The sequence below is a fragment of the Vipera berus genome (genome assembly GCF_964194415.1).
Source record: "Vipera berus genome assembly, chromosome: 6".
Lineage (NCBI taxonomy): Eukaryota > Metazoa > Chordata > Lepidosauria > Squamata > Viperidae > Vipera > Vipera berus.
The window spans coordinates 3,844,086-3,864,285 of NC_138208.1; the positions used below are offsets into that span (position 1 = coordinate 3,844,086).

At 42.2% G+C, this 20,200-nt stretch overlaps 1 protein-coding gene across 5 annotated transcripts in view; it reads right to left on the bottom strand.

The window, feature by feature from the left end:
• Positions 1-20,200, bottom strand: part of ORC5 (origin recognition complex subunit 5) — a 90,457-nt gene that overhangs the window by 48,137 nt on the left and 22,120 nt on the right. For all 5 annotated transcript variants that reach the window (XR_014026946.1, XM_081331325.1, XM_081331324.1 and 2 more), the window contains 8 exons: positions 18,342-18,453; positions 15,318-15,448; positions 14,406-14,454; positions 12,171-12,261; positions 10,119-10,171; positions 9,728-9,840; positions 8,630-8,677; positions 7,538-7,648 (listed from right to left, as the gene is read on the bottom strand). Coding sequence is in view for 4 of the 5 variants with exons in the window: in XM_081331325.1 (XP_081187451.1) it covers positions 7,538-7,648; positions 8,630-8,677; positions 9,728-9,840; positions 10,119-10,171; positions 12,171-12,261; positions 14,406-14,454; positions 15,318-15,448; positions 18,342-18,453 (708 nt within the window). In the remaining variant the exon portion in view is untranslated. The remainder of the gene's footprint in view (positions 1-7,537; positions 7,649-8,629; positions 8,678-9,727; positions 9,841-10,118; positions 10,172-12,170; positions 12,262-14,405; positions 14,455-15,317; positions 15,449-18,341; positions 18,454-20,200) is intronic.

Sequence of the window (20,200 nt, forward strand, 5' to 3'; positions counted from 1 at the left end):
CCAATCAAGTAGAATAATCAGGAATGGGAATCCTAAACTCCTTTATGCCTCTCCACTGGGACAGGCAGCACCAATCGTAAACAAAATACTATTCAAGGGAAATGTAAATGTTACGTGCTTGCTATAAGATCAGAGCGATAAAATATTGCAGGCAAGGATCCTCACAATGTATCTAATGCACATTTTTAGTAGCCAAAATATATAACAAACATGGCTTGCACGTTGGTCATCATACAATTTTTAATTGTATTAAAATGGCCTATTAAAAATAGTTTTAAATACGTGCACGGAGCTTTACCAATCTAAACGTCTGAGTCACAAAGACAGTTTCCCTTAGACGAAAATGGGGTGCAGACATTTTAAGATCATCTTTTTTATAAGATTGGGAGAATTAGCAAAGCATGCAAAATTGCTAATTAAACTGCCGCTCAAACAAAAAAAAAGCTTATTCAAATGAGAATTTTAAAGTGAATGAAATGCATCCGATCTATATGGGCAAACCAACATTTTTCTACCTGATATTATTCTCTGTTGCAATGTAATGAAGACCGGCTTGGCAACAAAATTAAGTATTTCCTAGGATACACAGCAAAAACAGATTCAAGTCTGGTCTGCATTTCTTACAAGTTAACAGTCTCTTGCTCTGCAGGTTGGTTGCAACACAATATTTACCTCAATAAAAAAAAACTCCTTTCAAATGCAAAGCAATAGCAGAGGTCAAAAACAGTTATTGCTGTAGAGTTGCTCTGAGGAGTTAAGTCTTAAGCGGCAGGCCGTATTCTGCATTAAAACCCTTGAACAAGTCTGATGGGATGGGGTTGGGTTTTATAAATCGGTTTTAACTCTTAATATGAGTCTTCGGAGAAGGGCGGGATATAAATGGAATTAAAATAAATAAATAAATAAATAAATAAATATGTATTAATTTATTACGGGCATTGTTGTTTAATTACTTTTTTAATTTTTGTATCCTGTTTTTTATTATGTATTGCCCTGTTCACCGCCCCGAGTCCTTCGGGAGAAGGGCGGTATACAAATTAAATTATTAAATTATTATTATTAAATTAAAAACCGAGGAGACGAAAAACTACTTTTGAATAGTATTCCTCCTCCTCCTCTCCAATTTCAAAGAAAAAAAACGGATTTTCGGAGGTTAGAACATAAAAACTAGAACGTGGCACTAAAGAGAAATTATATGCTGCCAGGGTCCATGCTTGGCCATCAGGAGGAACAGAGGCTGCTTACTGCCCAACAGAAAATAATAGAAAAGTGAAGTTCACACAGGAAGTCCTCGACTTACCACATTTCATTCAGTGACCGTTCAAAGTTACAACGGCACTGAAAAAAAAATGACTTACGGCCAATTGCCCACACTTACAACCCGTGGTCATGGTGTTTTTTTTTAATTCCATTTATATCCCGCCCTTCTCCGAAGACTCAGGGCAGATTACAAACTTAGCAGTAGTTTGTGATCAAAATTCAGATGCTCGGCGACTGACTCATATTTATGACGGTCGCGCTGTCCTAGTGGGGGAGGGGGCGGTCACCCGATTCCCTTTTGCGACCTCCTGACAAGCAAAGGCAACGGGGAAGCCAGATTCACTTAACCGCCGCGTTACGGACTTAACAGCTGCGGTGATTCACTCGACGACTGCGGCACGAGGGGGGGGGGTCATAAAATGAGGCAAAATTCACTTAAGAACCGTCCTGCTTAGCGACAGAAATTTTGGGCTGCACTGTGGTCGTAAGTCAAGGACTACCCGGAAAGGGTATGAAACTCCTCTCAGGTTGATTTGTCAACTATTCTGAAAGAGAGAAAAGAAAGGAAAGGGGGGAAAAATGGGTCTTTTGGGGGGGGGAGGTTTTTTCCCCCCACTGAGAGTAAGAACAAAGAAAAAAAAACTTCATTTTTTACCAGCGCTTTCCCTTCTGTTCCTTCCAGCTGATAATCTGAATCAAACAATAGCAACAGCGCTGAGACTTATATACCGCTTCACAGTGCTTTACAGCCCTCTCTAAGCGGTTTAGAGTCAGCCTTTTGCCCCCCAACCATCTGGGTCCTCATTTTACCGACCTCGGAAGGATGGAAGGCTGCTGAGTCAACCTTGAGCCGGTCAGGATCGAACTCCTGGCAGTGGGCAGTTTTCCAGCAATCCTGCGTTCTAAGCACTATGCTGCCGCTGCCATGCAGATATTAAGGTATCTAGACTGAATTTCAAGAGCTACTAGTTGTCCAGGCCTGACCAGCTGACATCTAACGGGACGGGTGTATCTCAAACCCGCGTTATACCTGGGCAATTAAATATTGGGCGTGGCGCGTGTAAAAGCATGTGCAGGCATGCAAGAGACACAATATCACAAAGGCACGCCTGGAAGGTTCACCTTATTGATTGAAATATTCCATGTCCCCCAGCCTAATAGGATGGCGATTGGGCACAATAGACCGTACCCCTATATTTCAGTAGAGGGAGAAGGATGTGCAACAGAAATGAACCTCTGAGAAACTCTGTGATAATCCCATAAGTTCAGAGGAAAAAGAACTTTAGAGATTATCTAGTCCACTGATGGCGAACCTTTTAGAGGCCGAGTGGCCAAACTGCAACCCAAAACCCACTTATGTATCGTCGGGTGCCGGGTGGGCGTGGCCCTTTGGGTGGGTGTGGCCCTTTGGGTGGGCGTGGCTGCGGTGGTAACAGCAGACTGGGTGGGACTAAAAAGTTCAATCAATCAATTCCAACTTTGCGAGATCTTTTTTTTTTCCCCGCGAGAAGTTGAAATTAATTGATTGATTGAACCTTTTTTTTTTTGCACACAGCGGCGGCGGCCTAAAGTGAAAAGGTTTTATAAAACCCAGATGAAGGCCTAGGACTGGGACGGTGCGCGTGCCCACAGAGAGGGCTCTGCGTGCCACCTGTGGCACGCGTGCCATAGGTTTGCCACCACGGATCTAGTCCATGCCTTGACTATCCAATTTCTTCTCAAATACTGTACTTCCAGAGCAGAAGAATCCACCATACTGAAGAAGTCCTAAATAGTAAGTCTTACTTACTATTAGGAAATTTTTCTTGATATCCAATTAGCGGTAGCATAGTCAAGCCCAGTTTTTATTGATTTTATTTATTAGACTTTTTAAAAATCCCACCTTTATTACTTTCTAAGTAACTCAAGGTAATGAACATACGTGCTACTGCTTTGTCCTCCCATTTTTTATTTCCCTTGCTATAATCTCATGGGAAATGATAACATGCGTTGTGCACACTTTGTTACGCTCCATTTCAAGTCCTTGAATGGAGCCTTGGCTTTTGAAAAGATTTTAATAAGTGTCAGGTCATGAAAGAAGCTGTCTGAAAGAATTCTTTGATAAAAGTGCCATCTGGTGTACGGTCTGAAACACTGTAAAAATTAAGTTGTTCTACACAGGTATTGTGACAAAGAAATAAGGGCTACCGTTGTACAACACTTGGTAATGTTTTGGTAAGACTGCACTTGGCATATTGCATCCAGTTTGGGTCACCACGGTATACCGTAAAAAAGATGCTGAGACTCTGGAAAGATTGCAGAGAAGAGCAACAAAGATGATTAAGAAACTAGAGGCTAAAGCATATGAAGAAAGGTTGAAGGACAGGAATTAGGTATGTCTAGTCTAATTAAGTTAGGGACGCGGTGGCTCAGTGGGTTAGGACGCTAAGCTTGTCGATCAGAAGGTCAGCAGTTTGGCGGGTCGAATCCCGAGTGCGTATAGCAGAGTGAGCGCGTTACTCGTCCCAGCTTCTGCCAACCTAGCAGTTTGAAAGCACGTAAAAATGCAAGTAGAAAAATAGGGACCACTCGGGTGGGAAGGTAACAGCATTCTGTGCGCCTTTGGCGTCTAGTCCTGCCGGCCACATGACCACGGAGACGTCCTTGGACAAGCGCTGGCTCTTCAGCTTTGAAACAGAGATGAGCACTGGCCCCTAGAGTTGGAAACGACTAGCACGCATGTGCGGGGGGGGGGAACCTTTACCTTGTCTAATTAAAAGGACTAGGAGTGACATGATAGAAGTGTTCTAATATCTGAGGGACTGCCCCAAAGAAGAGGCAGTCAAGCTCTTCTCCAAAGCACCAGAAGGCAGGATAAGAAGCAACGGATGGAAACGAATCAAGGAGAGAAGCAACCTAGACCTAAGGAGAAATTTCCTGACAGAACAATTAACCAGTGGAACTCCTTGCCTCCAGAAGTTGTGGATGCTCCCTCACTGAAGACTTCGAAGAAGAGATTGGACAATCCATTGGTCTGGAATGCTATAGGGTCTCCTACTTCAGGGCTTTTCAACCTTTTCACCCATTGTACCACTTTTAGGATATGGCAACATCCGAGTACCACCAGTCGCCTAGCAAGGTGTCAAAAACTCGATGACCCCTCCCCCCAAAAAGGAAAAAAGTGATGAAGTACAGGTAGTCCTCAACTTACAACAGTTCACTTAGTCACTGTTTGAAGTTACAATGGTACTGAAAAAAGTGCCCCCCCCAAGCCACAACCGAGCAAGACACCTGCCCGCCCGCCTGGCGGCGCTCTTCCTCCTCGTCTGAGGTTTTCGTTGTTGTGAGCATTTCTGTTGAGGATTGGCAGCGGGTGTGGAGTGGGGGGGTTGGTTTTTATTCCCCCCCCATCTGCTGGGTGGTTGCAGCAGGTTTTGGTCACTTCACATGACCCTGGGACACTATGACCATCATAAATATGAATCAGTTGCCAAGTATCTGTATGTAAATCACAAGACCCAGGAGATGCTGCAACGTTCCAGCTGATCGGCGCTTCTATTGGGCTCAGCAGAAGCGCCGGGATCAGCGCCGAGCTCCAGCTGGAGCCTGGCACTGATCCTGGCACTTCCGCTGAGCCCTGACAGCCCTGCAGCTCCAGCCGCCTCTCGCTCAGGCTTGTGCGGTGCTGCCACCGGTTCAGCTCATTCCCCTCCCACGCTACCTTTTCTAGGATGGTTGCGTACCACCTGCCAGGTGCCAATGTACCACAGGTGGTACCCGTACCACTGGTTGAAAAGCCCTGTCCTGCTTAAGGGTTGGACTAGAAAACAACCAAGGTCCCTTCCAACTCTGTATTTCTGTTATTCTGCAATGACTCCCAACACAACAAAGACAGTTATCATTTAGCTTTGAAAGTGTTCAGGGCTGTGTTCACCTATTTGAGAAGCAGGCTTTCCTATTTCCACGTTGTCCAAATAAAACACACGGGTTTCTTCAATCAATCAGAAGATCCCAGGAAGAGGGCAATCAAAAAAAAAACTAATTACAGACTGGTGATTTCAAGCTGAGCATTGTATGTTAATCATCAAACAAAGAAATGGAAGGAAGATTATCTTCTTCAGCTTAAAGATACCCAAACTGGTTATGTCACTTTAAATTACTCTTTAAAGCTCTGATAATAGATGAACTGTGATCTTAGCCTTTTATTTTTGACCCCAAAGTCAAACCCTTGTGTTTCCAATGGACCTAAAATAATTGCTGAGTTGGAAGCAGCCGACTGCTATTTCTCGTCATTCCAACGTTAACAGAATTCCGCTTTTCCGGACTTCAGATTGATGCGCAAACTAGGAAGACCACCAAAAGCTCAAAATGAAAGAAGAAAGGCACTTACAAAAAGTTGACGATGTGAGAAAGCAGAATGAGCGAACAAATTTGAAAAGGACAGAGCCATTTTACTTATCCACAAAAGTTGCTTTATATAAATAAAAGCAAAGCCATATTAACTGTACAGAAAATTGTAGCTGTAGTGTGTATTCATATATTCATCGTTCAATTAAGTAGGTCGAATATTCAACTGTCCCTTTATGGGAGATATTAAAAAGGGGATATTTTTTTATATCCCATGAGCAGTTAGTTTCCCCCAACTCCTGTTTGTTACAATTTTCATTTTATTTTATAAAATTGCCCTAAGTGGGTTTTTATTCGTGAGGATACAGTGCCATCTAGTGCACATTCACATGATAAAAATCAAATCATTGCAGAATAAGCCACACGTACATTTGGGAGGCAAAGAAGAAGCATGCACTTCTTAAATGAAAAATCATGAGTCTCTGCCTGGGTCACTTATGTTACTTTGGCCATTTTTATTAAGTGCAATCACCTTGGTCAGTAAGTGAGATATCACATGACTGCAACTTGCTTTTTTATTGCCTTCTTCTCCATTTACTCTGCTTGCCAGAAGCCAAGTGTGAAACCTACAAATGGCTAGTCTGGAGTCACTGCGCAACTACAACAAGGCCACGGCTGACTCTCTGTAAATCTATTGATTGTTGTTAGTTGCGAAGTTGTGTCCGACCCCTCGCAACCACATGGACAACGTTCCTCCAGGCCTTCCTGTCCTCTACCATCTTCTGGAGTCCATTTAAGCTCACACCTCCTGCTTCAGTGACTCCATCCAGCCACTTCATTCTCTGTCGTCCCCTTCTTCTCTTGCCCTCAACCTTTCCCAGCATGAGGCTCTTCTCCAGTGAGTCCTTCCTTCTCATCAGGTGGCCAAAGTATTTTGAGCTTCAACTTCAGGATCTGGCCTTCTAAAGAGCCAGGGTTGATCTTCTCTAGGACTGACCGGTTTGATCGCCTTGCAGTCCAAGGGACTCGCAGGAGTCTTCTCCAGCACCACAGTTCAAAGGCCTCAATTCTTTGGCGCTCGACCTTTCTTATGGTCCAACTTTCACAGCCATACATTGCAACTGGGAAGACCACAGCCTTGACTATATGCACTTTTGTTGGCAGGGTGATGTCTCTGCTTTTTAGTGTGCTGTCTAGATTTGCCATGGCTTTCCTCCCCAGGAGCAAGCGTCTTTTAATTTCTTGGCTGCAGTCCCCATCTGCAGTGATCTTGGAGCCCAGGAAAATAAAATCTGTCACTACCTCCATTTCTTCCCCATCTATTTGCCAGGAATTGAGAGGGCCGGATGTCATGATCTTGGTTTTCTTAATGTTAAGTTTCAACCCAACTTTTGCAGTCTCCTTCTTCACCCGCAACAAGAGGCTCTTTAGTTCTTCTTCACTTTCTGCCATTAGAGTGGTATCATCTGCATATCTTAGATTGTTGATATTTCTCCCGGCAATCTTAATTCCAACTTTTGATTCATCTAGCCCTGCCTTTCTCATGATGTGCTCTGCATGTAAGTTAAATAAATCTATTGAATTGTTATCTAATTGTTACCAGGCACAGGCTGCCAGACTGGGGAAATTCCTGCATTATAGGCTCAACACAATAAAGTAACTAGCCTGAATTGTTCATGCCTGATAATAGTTAGTTTTTCAGGGCCATCTTAGCTCTGAATGGTTGTTAAACAGAGCAGTCATTAACCAAGAATGACCAAGGATTGCCTGTAGGCTAGGCTTTTTCCAATGCTGTTGTTAACTTTTGCACTGTCACTAAAGGAACTGCGGTAAGTTGGAGAATACCTGCAACTGTAACATTGGCGGTAAAAAGTTCGTGATTATTTCCTAAATAAGAAAACGAGGTCTGAAATTTGGGTCAAGGCTCTAAAGACAGGACAGTTTCACTCACCTGGGAAAATATATTTGCAGTCGGAGGGATTCGGCTGTCCACAATGCTGTAGAGTATGGCTAGCAATCTGTCCAGTGGGAAGGGCTTTGGCCCCAGAAGATGGTTGCTGGTCTGTTTTTATTTTTTTAAAAAAAGAAATAGTTAATGGCACTTGCTTGGAATCTTGCAGAATTAATTTTGTTAACTTGACTACTTCAGCTGCCAAAACCCACATGCACATAGAAATAAGCTTTAATGAATTTAGTGTCATAGTTCAGATACATAGTGATGGTTATGAATTATTATTATTATTTCAATTTCTTAAGGTTTCCTAAGTCCAAGACAACTCTGGGCAAGTCCAATACGTATATTAAAAGCACCTTAAAAACATATTGAATCTAGGCACCGCATCCAGACTTGCTTTTAGGACCATTTTTACAAGGGTCGTAAAAAGAAAACCGCATGGTCATGAAGCAAATCCACTCTCCTGAATGGACGGGTTTTTTTTGCCGGAACCTGGCAAAAGTCACACATTGGGCTCACGTGACCACAGAAGGCTACAACCAGTTAAGTGCAACGTGGTTGCCAGGTGCCCAAAATGTGATCACATTAACACGGGGTGGGGGGTGGGGAGGAGACAGCAGTTGTAAGTTCAAGTCGTAACTGGCTTTTTTTTGAAGTCTGTAATGTTAAAAGGTAGTTAAGCAACCGGTCATAAATAGAGGACTCTCTCTATTGTACTCTTAAGAGAAACATCATTTCTAAGTGGGGCACTCTTCATTTGCTTAAATTCTTCCGAATTTACCCTTTTCATACTTATCATCTGTACCTTAAACAATTCTATCTATCTATCTATCTATCATCTATCTATCTATCTATCTATCTATCTATCTATCTATCTATCTATCTATCTATCTATCTATCTATCTATCTACATATACATACATACACACACAAACTCACATATATATTCATACACACATACATACATACATACATACATACATATATATATACACACACACACACACACACACACACACACACACACACACACACACACACAGAGCGCACAAAATTTTATATGGATCAGAAACACAAAGCTAAAAATACCTTTTCGTGTTTCTTCTGAAAGTTTACCTTCCTAATTTTCCCATGATGCTGCAAACAAAAAGAAGAAATTAGTTATCAGGCAGATGTTTACGGAACTGGCCTCTGGCTAGAAGACGTTGGAGAATCAGTGTATTTTCGCGTGCCTAATTCAACTATAATTCATTTTATTTTTCTTCCATTAACTATTGAGGTAACAATAAAAAGCAATAGAGCTTCCAGCTTGGAATGCCTGCTATCAACCTACAGCCAGGATGGTGCTGAACTAATCGTGGCTAGAACTGGTTCTCAAGCGTTCCGGCTGCCCCAGCACCTTTGTAGTCACAGGATTGTGTGACCTGGGTGCTTAGCAACCTGACCACACTGATGACTTGTTGCCAAGAGCCCTGCAATCACAGGACTGCCATTTGAGTCAACCGGGAAGCCAGCAGGTCAGGTCAAAAAGTTATTGAGGTAAGTCTTTCCCATCCAATTTATTTTTTAAATCCAAATGTCTGTCTGGCCTTAATTTAAATTTATTTCTACTAGAAATAGTTGCTTGCTTTTACATCCTCAGTTAAATTTGAATTTTTCTGGGCTTTTGGCTGGCAGACTCTATTATCCTCTCTATCCATATTCTGGATAGGGGGGATAGAGTCTGCCAGCCAAAAGCCCAGGAAAAAGTCAAGTTAACTGAGGACAGGTGATGGATGGTGTCACATCAGTTGACAGAGGGCTGTTCAACTTTGACATACCGTATTTATCGTCGTATAACACGCACTTTTTCTTCCTGAAAACAGGGGGCAAATGATGTGTGCGTGTTATACGCCGATATAATTTACGTTTTTTTCCTGAAATTTCCTTTTTAAAATGAGGTGCGTGTTATACGCCGGTGCGTGTTATACGCCGATAAATACGGTAAATGGCCTCTTTCAGACCAGTGGTCCTCTCTGTCCAAATTCTGCAAAGGAGATCAGATGTTGCTTCTTTTATCTTTTCTCCCGTTCTTTTCCGAACTGCATTGCTTTTCGCACTTCCCCTTTTTTCTCATTTTTCCCCCCTTTAGGTAGCTTATTTGAATCTGCAACATTTTAAAGACCAAAACAACCAACCTCTAATTACCTTCACAAAGAATCTTTTATCTGTCCTGGCAGGATTGTAAGAGGCGAGGTAAGCTGCTATCAGAAGAAACTTGGAGTAATATGGCAGTTCTACATGAGCATGAGCTGAAAGTCCTGGGGGGTGGGTGAGGGGGAAACAGTCAAACAAAGAAATATTGAATCTGACAACTTAAAAGCTCACGTTAAAAAAAAAAATCAATTTAAAGGTTCTTGCCGACAGCTTAAGATTTTTTTTTTATTTGTTTTTCATTGGATTTATTTTATTTTTTTATTTAAAGATGCTGGTATACTTATACATGCTTGCTCGGTAACGGTGGCTGATTTGCTCTGAGTTGTAAGGCTCTCTTTGTCATCAATAATTTACACAGCCAAGCTATTGTTGCTACACGTACCTTTTACTTGTCCAGTTTCTCCATTATCTTGCTGTAATCGTTCCCATTGGGAGCTGAAAAGACAAGGTAGGCAGCCATTTAAAAGCCCTGCGTTTGCCGCGGCGAAAGGCAAGGGTTTGTTTTTTTTATGTTTCACTTTTAAAAGAGGATACATTTGGGATTCTTTGGGATTGAAGCAGTAAGGCAGTTAAAATTGTTTAACAGTACATCTACAACAGGCACGATACGAGATTATTCTACTGAACAGACAGCTTGACAAATGGAGACAAAACCAGGTGTAACTTTAAACATTTTGTAAAAATGTTCCTTTGTGATGCTTGTGATGCTTTTGCCCTAGGTACAAAACAGAAAATTTCATCCACACATACAGCAGCTACCTTTCCCTCGTTGTTGTTGTTAGTTGCAAAGTCGTCTCCGACCCATCGCGACCCCGTGGACAACGTTCCTCCAGGCCTTCCTGCCCTCTACCATCTTCTGGAGTCTATTTAGGCTCACACCTACTGCTTCGGTGACTCCATCCAGCCACCTCACTCTCTGTCGTCCCCTTCTTCTCTTGCCCTCAACCTTTCCCAGGCTCTTCTCCAGTGAGTCCTTCCTTCTCATTAGGTGGCCAAAGGATTTGAGTTTCAGCTTCAGGATCTGGCCTTCTAAAGAGCAGTCAGGGTTGATCTCCTCTAGGACTGACCGGTTTAATCGCCTTGCAGTCCAAGGGACTCGCAGGAGTCTTCTCCAGCACCATAGTTCAAAGGCCTCAATTCTTTGGCGCTCAGCCTTTCTTAGGGTCCAACTTTCACAGCCATACATTGCAACTGGGAAGACCATGGCCTTGACTATACGCACTTTTGTTGGCAGGGTGACGTCTCTGCTTTTTAGTGTGCTGTCTAGGTTTGCCATGGCTTTCCTCCCCAGGAGCAAGCGTCTTTTATACCTTTCCCAACTATCTCAAAATATACAAGTCCAGCAGGGAATCAGAAACAGTTTTGCTAATTAACCGTACAAATTATATCAATACTAGATGTGAATCAAAGAAGGGAGGAAAAAAAAAGACCAAATGAAATTTATCAGTCACACTCACACATTTCAGCACCTAAACTAAGATCAACATTTATTATTCAAAATTACGTGTGATCCTTACTGGATTCAGCATAAGGTAAATACAAGAAATTATATCAGGAAGTGTTAGCAACAGATGTTAATTAAAAGACCCCTTTGAAATGTGTTGCTGAATAATCCAACAGAAGAATGAGACAAAACATTATTCATCTGTACTTTGCCCTTATCTGCGACTGCTTTTAATAGCAAAGCCATACGAGAAACTTTCCATACCTCCCTGTCTTCGGTACCACTTGAATAACTGCATTTTTTTCATTAGTAAAAAAACATAAAACTCTTACCCATATTAGGCAGAGTTTAAAAAAAGATAGGGACACCCGTAATGATTGGGAAAGGTATAAAAGAGGCTTGCTCCTGGGGAGGAAAGCCATGGCAAACCTAGACATCACACTAAAAAGCAGAGACATCACCCTGCCAACAAAAGTGTGTATAGTCAAGGCCCTGGTCTTCCCAGTTGCAATGTATGGCTGTGAAAGCTGGACCGTAAAAAAGGCTGAGGGTCAAAGAATTGAGGCCTTTGAACTCTGGTGCTGGAGAAGACTCCTGCGAGTCCCTTGGACTGCAAGGCGATCAAACCGGTCAGTCCTAGAGGAGATCAACCCTGACTGCTCTTTGGAAGGCCAGATCCTGAAGCGGAAACTCAAAGACTTTGGCCACCTCATGAGAAGGAAGGACTCACTGGAGAAGAGCCTCATGCTGGGGAAGATTGAGGGCAAGAGAAGAAGGGGACGACAGAGAACGAGGTGGCTGGATGGAGTCACTGAAGCAGGAGGCGTGAGCCTAAATGGACTCCAGAAGATGGTAGAGGACAGGAAGGCCTGGAGGAACGTCATCCATGGGGTCGCGAGGGGTCAGACACGACTTCGCAGCTAACAACAACATAGATAGTTCGAGGTTGCTGTAAAAAACAAAAAACAGAGAAGGAAGAGAAGCAGTTACCTTGATATTTCTCGAAGATAAACTGTTTGCATCGCTTTCTTCAGATGGGATTCAATATTTTTCCACAGCCGGCGTGTGTCGCGTTCATTCGCTGTACCGTGGAAAGACAACTTAATCAGGGTTTATCCCTCAAAAGCCTCCAGCTATATAACAGTTACCGCCCGTTTTATTCATCTTTTCTCTTGACTCCATGCATTCTGTCTTGGAAGCTCCAGAATATCTAGCCAACGTGGACAAATTATTTTCAGTAACTTTTGAATCTAGGGGGGTCCCCAACCCCGGGTTGTGGCCCATAGTCACGGCCCGTTCGGAACTGGGTCACACAAGCAGCGTGCGAGGGAGCGCGTGCAGCTCCACTTGTGTGAGCGATGGAGACGTGCTCCATTTGCACGAGCGCACGCACCTGCCACTCACACAGAACTCCATTTGCCCTTTCGCTCCCCGTCCATCTGCCAAGGCCGGAAAGGTTGGGGACCGCTGCGGTAGGTCAACAATTTTTGAATCAACTTGCCTCCAATGGGCTAATTTAAATGTGTTCAAAACCCAGGCCCCACAGGATTGAAATTTGGCAAAGGTTTGGCTGTTTCGGTACTGCGGCGATCAGCCAATCACATTATTGTTGTTTCCACCAGCTTCCCGTAAGAAAATCAATCTGGAAACCAACAGGATAGTCAAGTCATCTCTGCTGCTAATGCCTTTTTGCCTGCCCGCGATCGTTCCGCTTCGCTGTTTAGGTAAGGAAATATTTCTGAAATGGTGACCCAACCGGTCCCACTTTGTCCAGCAATTTCTAACACAGGAAACGTCAAGCTCGAACCCACAGAACTTTCCAAGCAGGAAAGATGAGCTGTAAAATAAAAAAAAGTCTGTCCGTGATTTTACTTGGAAATTTTTTTTTTCATGGCTTTCTCACAGGTGGGCAAGCAAGTGATCCACGCGAATCTCCCACGCTCACCGGTCAGAGACCGTAATGGCAAACTTGGCAGCAAAATGGCTACATTTCAATAGTACAGGGGTCATATTTAAGATCTGGAATAAGAAGGATAGCAGTCTATTTCCCAGGGGCATTCTACTTCCCACATATTAAGTATTAAGTTAAAAAATGGAATGTTTAAAGATTAAATATATTCTTAATTGTGGCTAAAAAGAAGAAGAAATTGAGGAAGTAAATATCTATTAGCCTTGGAGGGACATATATTTTAAGTAATATGTTATTTCTTATGTTTCTTTTCCTCTCTTTTCTTTTTTTCATCATTTTATCTATTTCTTAAGAAATGTAAAAAAGTGTGAGATGGCTTATACGGAAAAAAACAAGATTTTGTAAATTTGTAAACGTAAATGTAATTAATTTTTGAGAAAATCTTCACCAGTGAGAATATCTAGAATTTGGTGGGAGAAATAAACTAAAATAAGGATTGTAACAGGATCTATGATAAGGCAACCAGAATGACTGAATAGAAATGAAATATTATAACGATGTGATGATTATTTTTAGGAATATTGGGGGGGGAATTACATATTCAATTGTTGTTTTATCAAAACAATAAGAATTGTATTAACTCACATGTTTGCAAAAGGAAGATATTTTGGGGAAAGAGGAAATCAACTACAATTATTATGTGGAATATGGATTATAGAAATTGTTAATGATTGTTTTACAAATGTAACCCAGACAACACACTGTTCACCAATTATTAAGTGATTCATGTTTTTTTAAAAAAATCAATAGAATATATTTGTGTGTGTGTGTGTGTGTGTGTGTGTGTGTGTGTGTAGGTAAACAATCATTTCAGTCTAGTTTGACTCTCGGTGACATTTCCATGGAGTTTTATGGCCCAAAATATGGAAACTGTTTGCCACTACTTACTTCTGAGATATTTCCCACATAGCTTCGTGTTCTCTACTTTCTGGTGTAATTCTTGTCTCCTATTGAACTAGCATGTGTGTATCTATTATTTTTTCCCTTTGGGGGACCCTTTAATCCCTTTTATCGGGGTGGAGTCGAGATGACTGAGTGGAGCTGAGTGTTTACTGGCCGGATGCCCTTCCTGACGCCCATGCGGAGTTCGCAGCAGATATTTCCTCTTCAAGCCCTGATAGAGAAACATCTGCCACTGCCTAGGATTGAACTCTCAACCTTCTGAGTGGGAGGTGAGCATCTTCACCTCTAGGCCACTGCACCGATCAACATATGTGTTATCTATGACAAGGCAAAACTGGAAGTAAAATACTCACCCTCGCCTTGGACCACAGGTTCACAATATTTGGAAAAATTAAGCGCAGCCTGTAAGATAAGAGGGCAAAGTTTATTTGGTATCATTTGGAACTTAAAAGATCTGGAGACCAAAACGTACGAAGAACGGCTGCGGGACTTGGGTTTGGCTAGTCTAGAGAAAAGAAGAAATAGGGGAGACATGATAGCAGCGTTCCAGTATTTGAGGGGCTGCCACAAAGAAGAGGAGGGGGTTATTCACCAGAGCACCAGAGGGAAGGACGAGAAACAATGGTTGGAAGCTGATCAAGGAGAGAAGCCACCTTTAATTAAGGAGAAACTTCCTGACAGTGAGGACAATCAACAAGTGGAACGGCTTGCCACCAGAAATTGTGGGCGCTCCATCACTGGAGATTTTTAAGAAGAGACTAGACCAGGGGTAGGCAACCTCGGCTCTTTTACGACTCATGGACTTCAACTCCCAGAATTCCTGAGTCAGCTGAAATGGTGTAGGTTCTCCTGCTGGAGCAGGGGGCTGGACTAGAAGACCTCCAAGGTCCCTTCCAGCTTCTCTTTTCTCTTCTCTTCTATCCTGTCCTGTCCTATATTCTATTCTATTATTCTATTCTATTCTATTCTATTCTATTCTATTCTATTCTATTCTATTCTATTCTATTCTATTCTATTCTATTCTATTCTATTCTGTTCTGTTCTGTTCTGTCCTATCCTCTATTCTATTCTATTCTATTCTATTCTATTCATATATGCATATATAAATCACAGGCCATTTAGTGGATCTTTAAGGTCTTTGGAGAGTGGGCCTCAGCATTTCATTTTTTTAATGTATGCCAGTGTGTTCACAGAAAGAAGTGATAATAAAGATTATCTTATCTTATCTTATCTTATCTTTGAAGAACGCCAAAGAGATCTCTCACCAGATGCTGGAGCTCCTTCAAGTCCCTGCAGACTGGATAGAAGACTCCAAGGAGAATATTGATATATGCAGCATAAAAATCAAACGAATATTCTGGAGGATGGTCATGGGACAGAATCTTCTGCAGATGTCCTATTTGAATTAAAAACAAAAGCACGGTTTTCCATTAAAGCTCATAGAGTGACTTACTGCATTGCTTTCAGTAGTAAAATTCAGGAGACATCACACAGAACAATATTTTTATATACAATAAGACCAAGAAACCTGCTGTTACAGCTCCAGCCATTTTGCAAAAAAAAAAAAAAGTATTTCCTTTTAGCTATTCAGCTCGCTCTCATTTATCAGGTAACATTCTAATTATGAAGGCAAAGACAGGCAACCCAAGTCTTCTTAATTAAAATCATCGTATCGTGCTTTCAATTTCCTTGCAGATACAATTCTCTTTGAAGAAAGCATCTACCACAATTCCTTCTTTTCTATCAAGATTCCCAGAATGATCAAAGCAATCTCCTAAGCCTCAAGCAATGAAACTACCTTTTTTACAACATCAGGCAAACATTTTGTTAATATGTCCCTTAGGGTCCTTGTTCATTTATACAGTGATTATCAACTGTCAGGCAAGTTAACATTATTTGTTGATTATCTTACTTAAAACTTACTTATTTGAACAAGCCGGCCTGGTCTGATGGGTGTGGGGTATTTTAATATTAATCTTATTAATTTTTATTGTAATTGGGCTACATTATTTAATTCTTTCTTAAATTTGTACATTGTATTTTTTATTGTATTTATTGCCCTGTACTCCGCCCTGAGTCCTTCGGGAGAAGGGCGGTATAGAAATTATATTATTATTATTATTATTATTATTATTATTATTATTATTATTATTATTATTATTATTATTATTATTATTATTATTATCTCATATTTGTATTTTACACTATGTGTTTTATGTTTTTCTTACTACGTCATTCTGAGAGTGATGACTGATTAGTGGAAAATAAAGATGCTTCTAATTAATATACTGCTTGCCACCATACCCACCATTAAAACTTCTGAGATACAGGCAGTCTTGACTTACGACCACAATTTCCATTCAATGAAATATTTGTTAAGCGGAGTTTGCTCCATTTTATGACCTTTCTTGCCTCGGTTGTTAAGTGAATCACTGCAGTTGCTAAGTTAGTAACACGGCTATTAAGTGAATCTGGCTTCCCCGTTGATTTTGCTGGTCAGAAGGTCACAAAAGGTGACCCCCATGGCCTTGGGACACAGCCACGGTCGTAAATTATGAACCGGTTGCCAAAAGCGTCTGAATTTTGATCACGGGGATGCTGCAAAGTTCGTAACTGTGAAAAACGGTCGTAAGTCAGGCTTTTTTTTCAGTGCCATTGTTAACTTTGAACGGTCACGAAACCCACTGTTGTAAGTCGAGGACCGCCTGTGCTATGTCTGCATTCACTTTGCTGATAATTTTCTGGGAAGAGAAACCCGTTTTCATTGGAGGGGGAAGGTAAGGCCAGCGGGCCGAAAGGAGGACATCATAAAAAGATCACAGAGGATTCTGGCTGGAATAATGTTGGGAATTTGGCTGGCAGCTAAATATACTAGAAAATCAAACGTGCCATAATGACCAACATGAACGAGATCGGTGGTTCTCAACCGTTTCTTTACCGCAGACCCCTTTTAAATACCTTTTCTGGCCACGGACCCCCAAGACTTAACTCAAGATTTAAATCATAACTTTTTTTCCCCCAGGTCTTCACAGACACCCCCCGGGACGATATCGGCAGCCCCCCCAGGGATCCACGGACCACAGGCTGAGAATCACTGGACTGGATAGATAGTATTCGAGAACAGGAGGAGGAAAAGAGGAAGACAGCAGACGGCCAGAATTTCCGTGGCTAAGAGAAACACAATGTCAAATGACCCGCGCTGCGGTTGAGCAGTCCCTGTTACGCAAATTACTGCTGGTCCTTAAGCAAGGACCTCACGTGGATCCCAACTTTAGTCTTCCTACTAGCTTTCCCGTTGACTTTGCTTGGAGGAAGCAAACTATGCGTTGTGGGACACTTACGATAGCCAGAGCTGGTTTTAAGTGCCACTCGTTCGCTTGCGGTCGTAAGCTCGAACAGTCACTGAACGAGTGGTCACTCACCAAGGACCGCCTTTAAGAAACCTAGCTGTACAGCTAGTCCTCGGCTTACGACCACGGTCGAGGCCAAAATTTCGGTTGCCAAGTGAGACGTCTGTTAAATGAGCTTTGCCCCATTTTATGACCTATCTGGCCACAATTACTAAGTGAATCACTGCAGTCGTTAAATTAGCGACAGGGCTGTTCAAGTGAAGGCGCCTTCCCCACTGACTTTGCTTGTCGGAAGGTCGCAAAAGGGGATCGCATGAGCTCGGGACGCTGCAACCGTCAGAAGTACACGCTAGTTGCCAAGCGTCTGAATTTTTATCACGTGACCCTGGGGTGGCTGCAATGGTCGAAAGTGTGAAAAACCATCATGTCACTTTTTTCATTGCCATTATAACTTCGAACGGTCACTAAACAAACTGTTGTAAGTTAAGGACTATCTACAGTCCCTTGACAGGTGTGTCGGTGTGTGTGTGTGTGTGTGTGTGTCTTAGCTCCTAACCATCCCCACCATCCAGCACCTAAAGACTGAGCCTCATGTGTCTAGGCCAGGAGTAGGCAACCTTGGCTCTTTTATGACTCGCGGACTTCAACTCCCAGAATTCCTCAGCCAGCATGGGGGAACTATGGCCCCTTCATGACTTGTGGACTTCAACTCCCAGAATTCTTCAGCCAGCATGGCTTAGCTTGGAAACCTCTCCCTTTCCCCTCAGCATGGCTGGCTGAGGAATTCTGGGAGTTGAAGTCCACGAGTCATGAAAGAGCCAGGTTTGCTTACCCCTGGTCTAGTTCATAGAAATAAGATTTAGACGTCACAATTATTCGTTCTTTGATAGACATACTAATAAAGTGATGCACAGTATGTTTACTTATTTTTGTCCTTACCTATGCTGTAATCTGGAAAATATAAAGGCAGCGGCTCAAGGCATCCCGTGCTTGGACGAAGAAGTTCCCATATAATTTCACTAAGGAGAACCACAGTCACGTTCCTCTCCGTCTGTAAGTGAGCGATGTTATAGGAGAGAGAAAGTAAAAAATAACCTTGTAGTTATATGTTTCATCACAGAAGAGTTCAGGTTTTACAAAAAAAAAGCGGAAAGAAATTAATCCGATTCAGCATTTTACTTAAAACGATTTGCATAATGAGAAGCCCTTAAATAGCTTAATCAAGCCGCTAGCACATTTAAATAATAATAATAATTAAAAAATAGGTTTCAGGATTCTGTTTTTCTGCACTATGACACTTGAGATTTCCAGAGATACACATCTTAATTATTAGGGAGGATAAATTGATTGCATTTGAAAAAAATAATAATACTTAAGTCATTAAAACTGTTAGGGGCTCGAAGCAGCCGTATTATTTTATTTCCAAGCTAATTTCCTCTTCTGTGATCCTGTGCATTTTATTCATCTCTAGTATGTTTTTACAACAGTTAAAAACTTTGATGTTATTTTTATATTCGGGGCCTAGTTTTCAAGGAAAGCTGGTCGCCTCACATCTTGCTAGAAGCTATGAGATAATGAGGAGTCACTATATATCAGAAAAGCACAATGTGGAACATCAGAACAAAATGGAAATGAGCTTCTGAGTTAAAACAGGCTTTCCTCAATGAAGTTTGAGCTCCTCCAGACATTCTGTTCTATACCACTAGCGCAGGGGTAGGCAACCTTGGCTTTTTTATGACTCATGGACTTCAACTCCCAGAATTCCTGAGCCGGCATGGCTCAGCTTGGAAACCTCTCCCTTTTCCCTCAGCGTGGCTGGCTGAGGAATTCTGGGAGTTGAAGTCCACGAGTCATAAAGCGGCCTAGGCCTAGGCCAGGAGTAGGCAACCTTGGCTCTTTTATGACTGGTGGACTTCAACTCCCAGAATTCCTGAGCCAGCTTGGCTCAGCTTGGAAACCTCTCCCTTTCCCCTCAGCGTGGCTGGCTCAGGAATTCTGGGACTTGAAGTCCATGAGTCATAAAGTGGCCTGGGACTAGGGCAGGGGTAGGCAACCTTGGCTCTTTTATGACTCGTGGTCTTCAACTCCCAGAATTCCTGAGCCAGCATGGCTCAGCTTGGAAACCTCTCCCTTTCCCCTCAGCGTGGCTGGCTCAGGAATTCTGGGACTTGAAGTCCATGAGTCATAAAGTGGCCTGGGACTAGGGCAGGGGTAGGCAACCTTGGCTCTTTTATGACTCGTGTGTTGCAGAATTAAGAGACTCAGACCTCGGAATCAAAAGAAGTTTGTTTTATTTTGCGCGCAAAAGGTTCAGATTAGAAAGCAAAGGCAATGTCTGAACAACTTTCCAGGAAACAAGCAGGTACATTTATAGTCTTCAAAAGTCACAGAACACGGAAATGTAAATTATTAATTCTGATTGGTTACATGAATTACAGGCCCCCTTCTAGCTCATTTCTAGCCCCCCCTTTGCATTGCTAAATTGTTTTGCAAACCTGTCTCTTTGCTAGCATCTAGGTTTCCTGTACCATGTATGTGGTTAGCTACAAGTGAGACATATGTGGTTAGCTGCAACTGAACTGTGTGCTAGCTTATTAGATGTGACCCACAGGTGAACTTGTGGTTTGACATTTTCCATTTCCTTGTTCTTCTTCTTCTAACTAATACACGCATTATTGTCTATGCCTCACTGTTGTGTCCTACCTCACATTTATGACATACAGCATCCATATGTATTATTTATATTTTTCCTTATGGCCTGCCTCATTCCCCCCTGTTGAGACTCAATTTCCATTTGG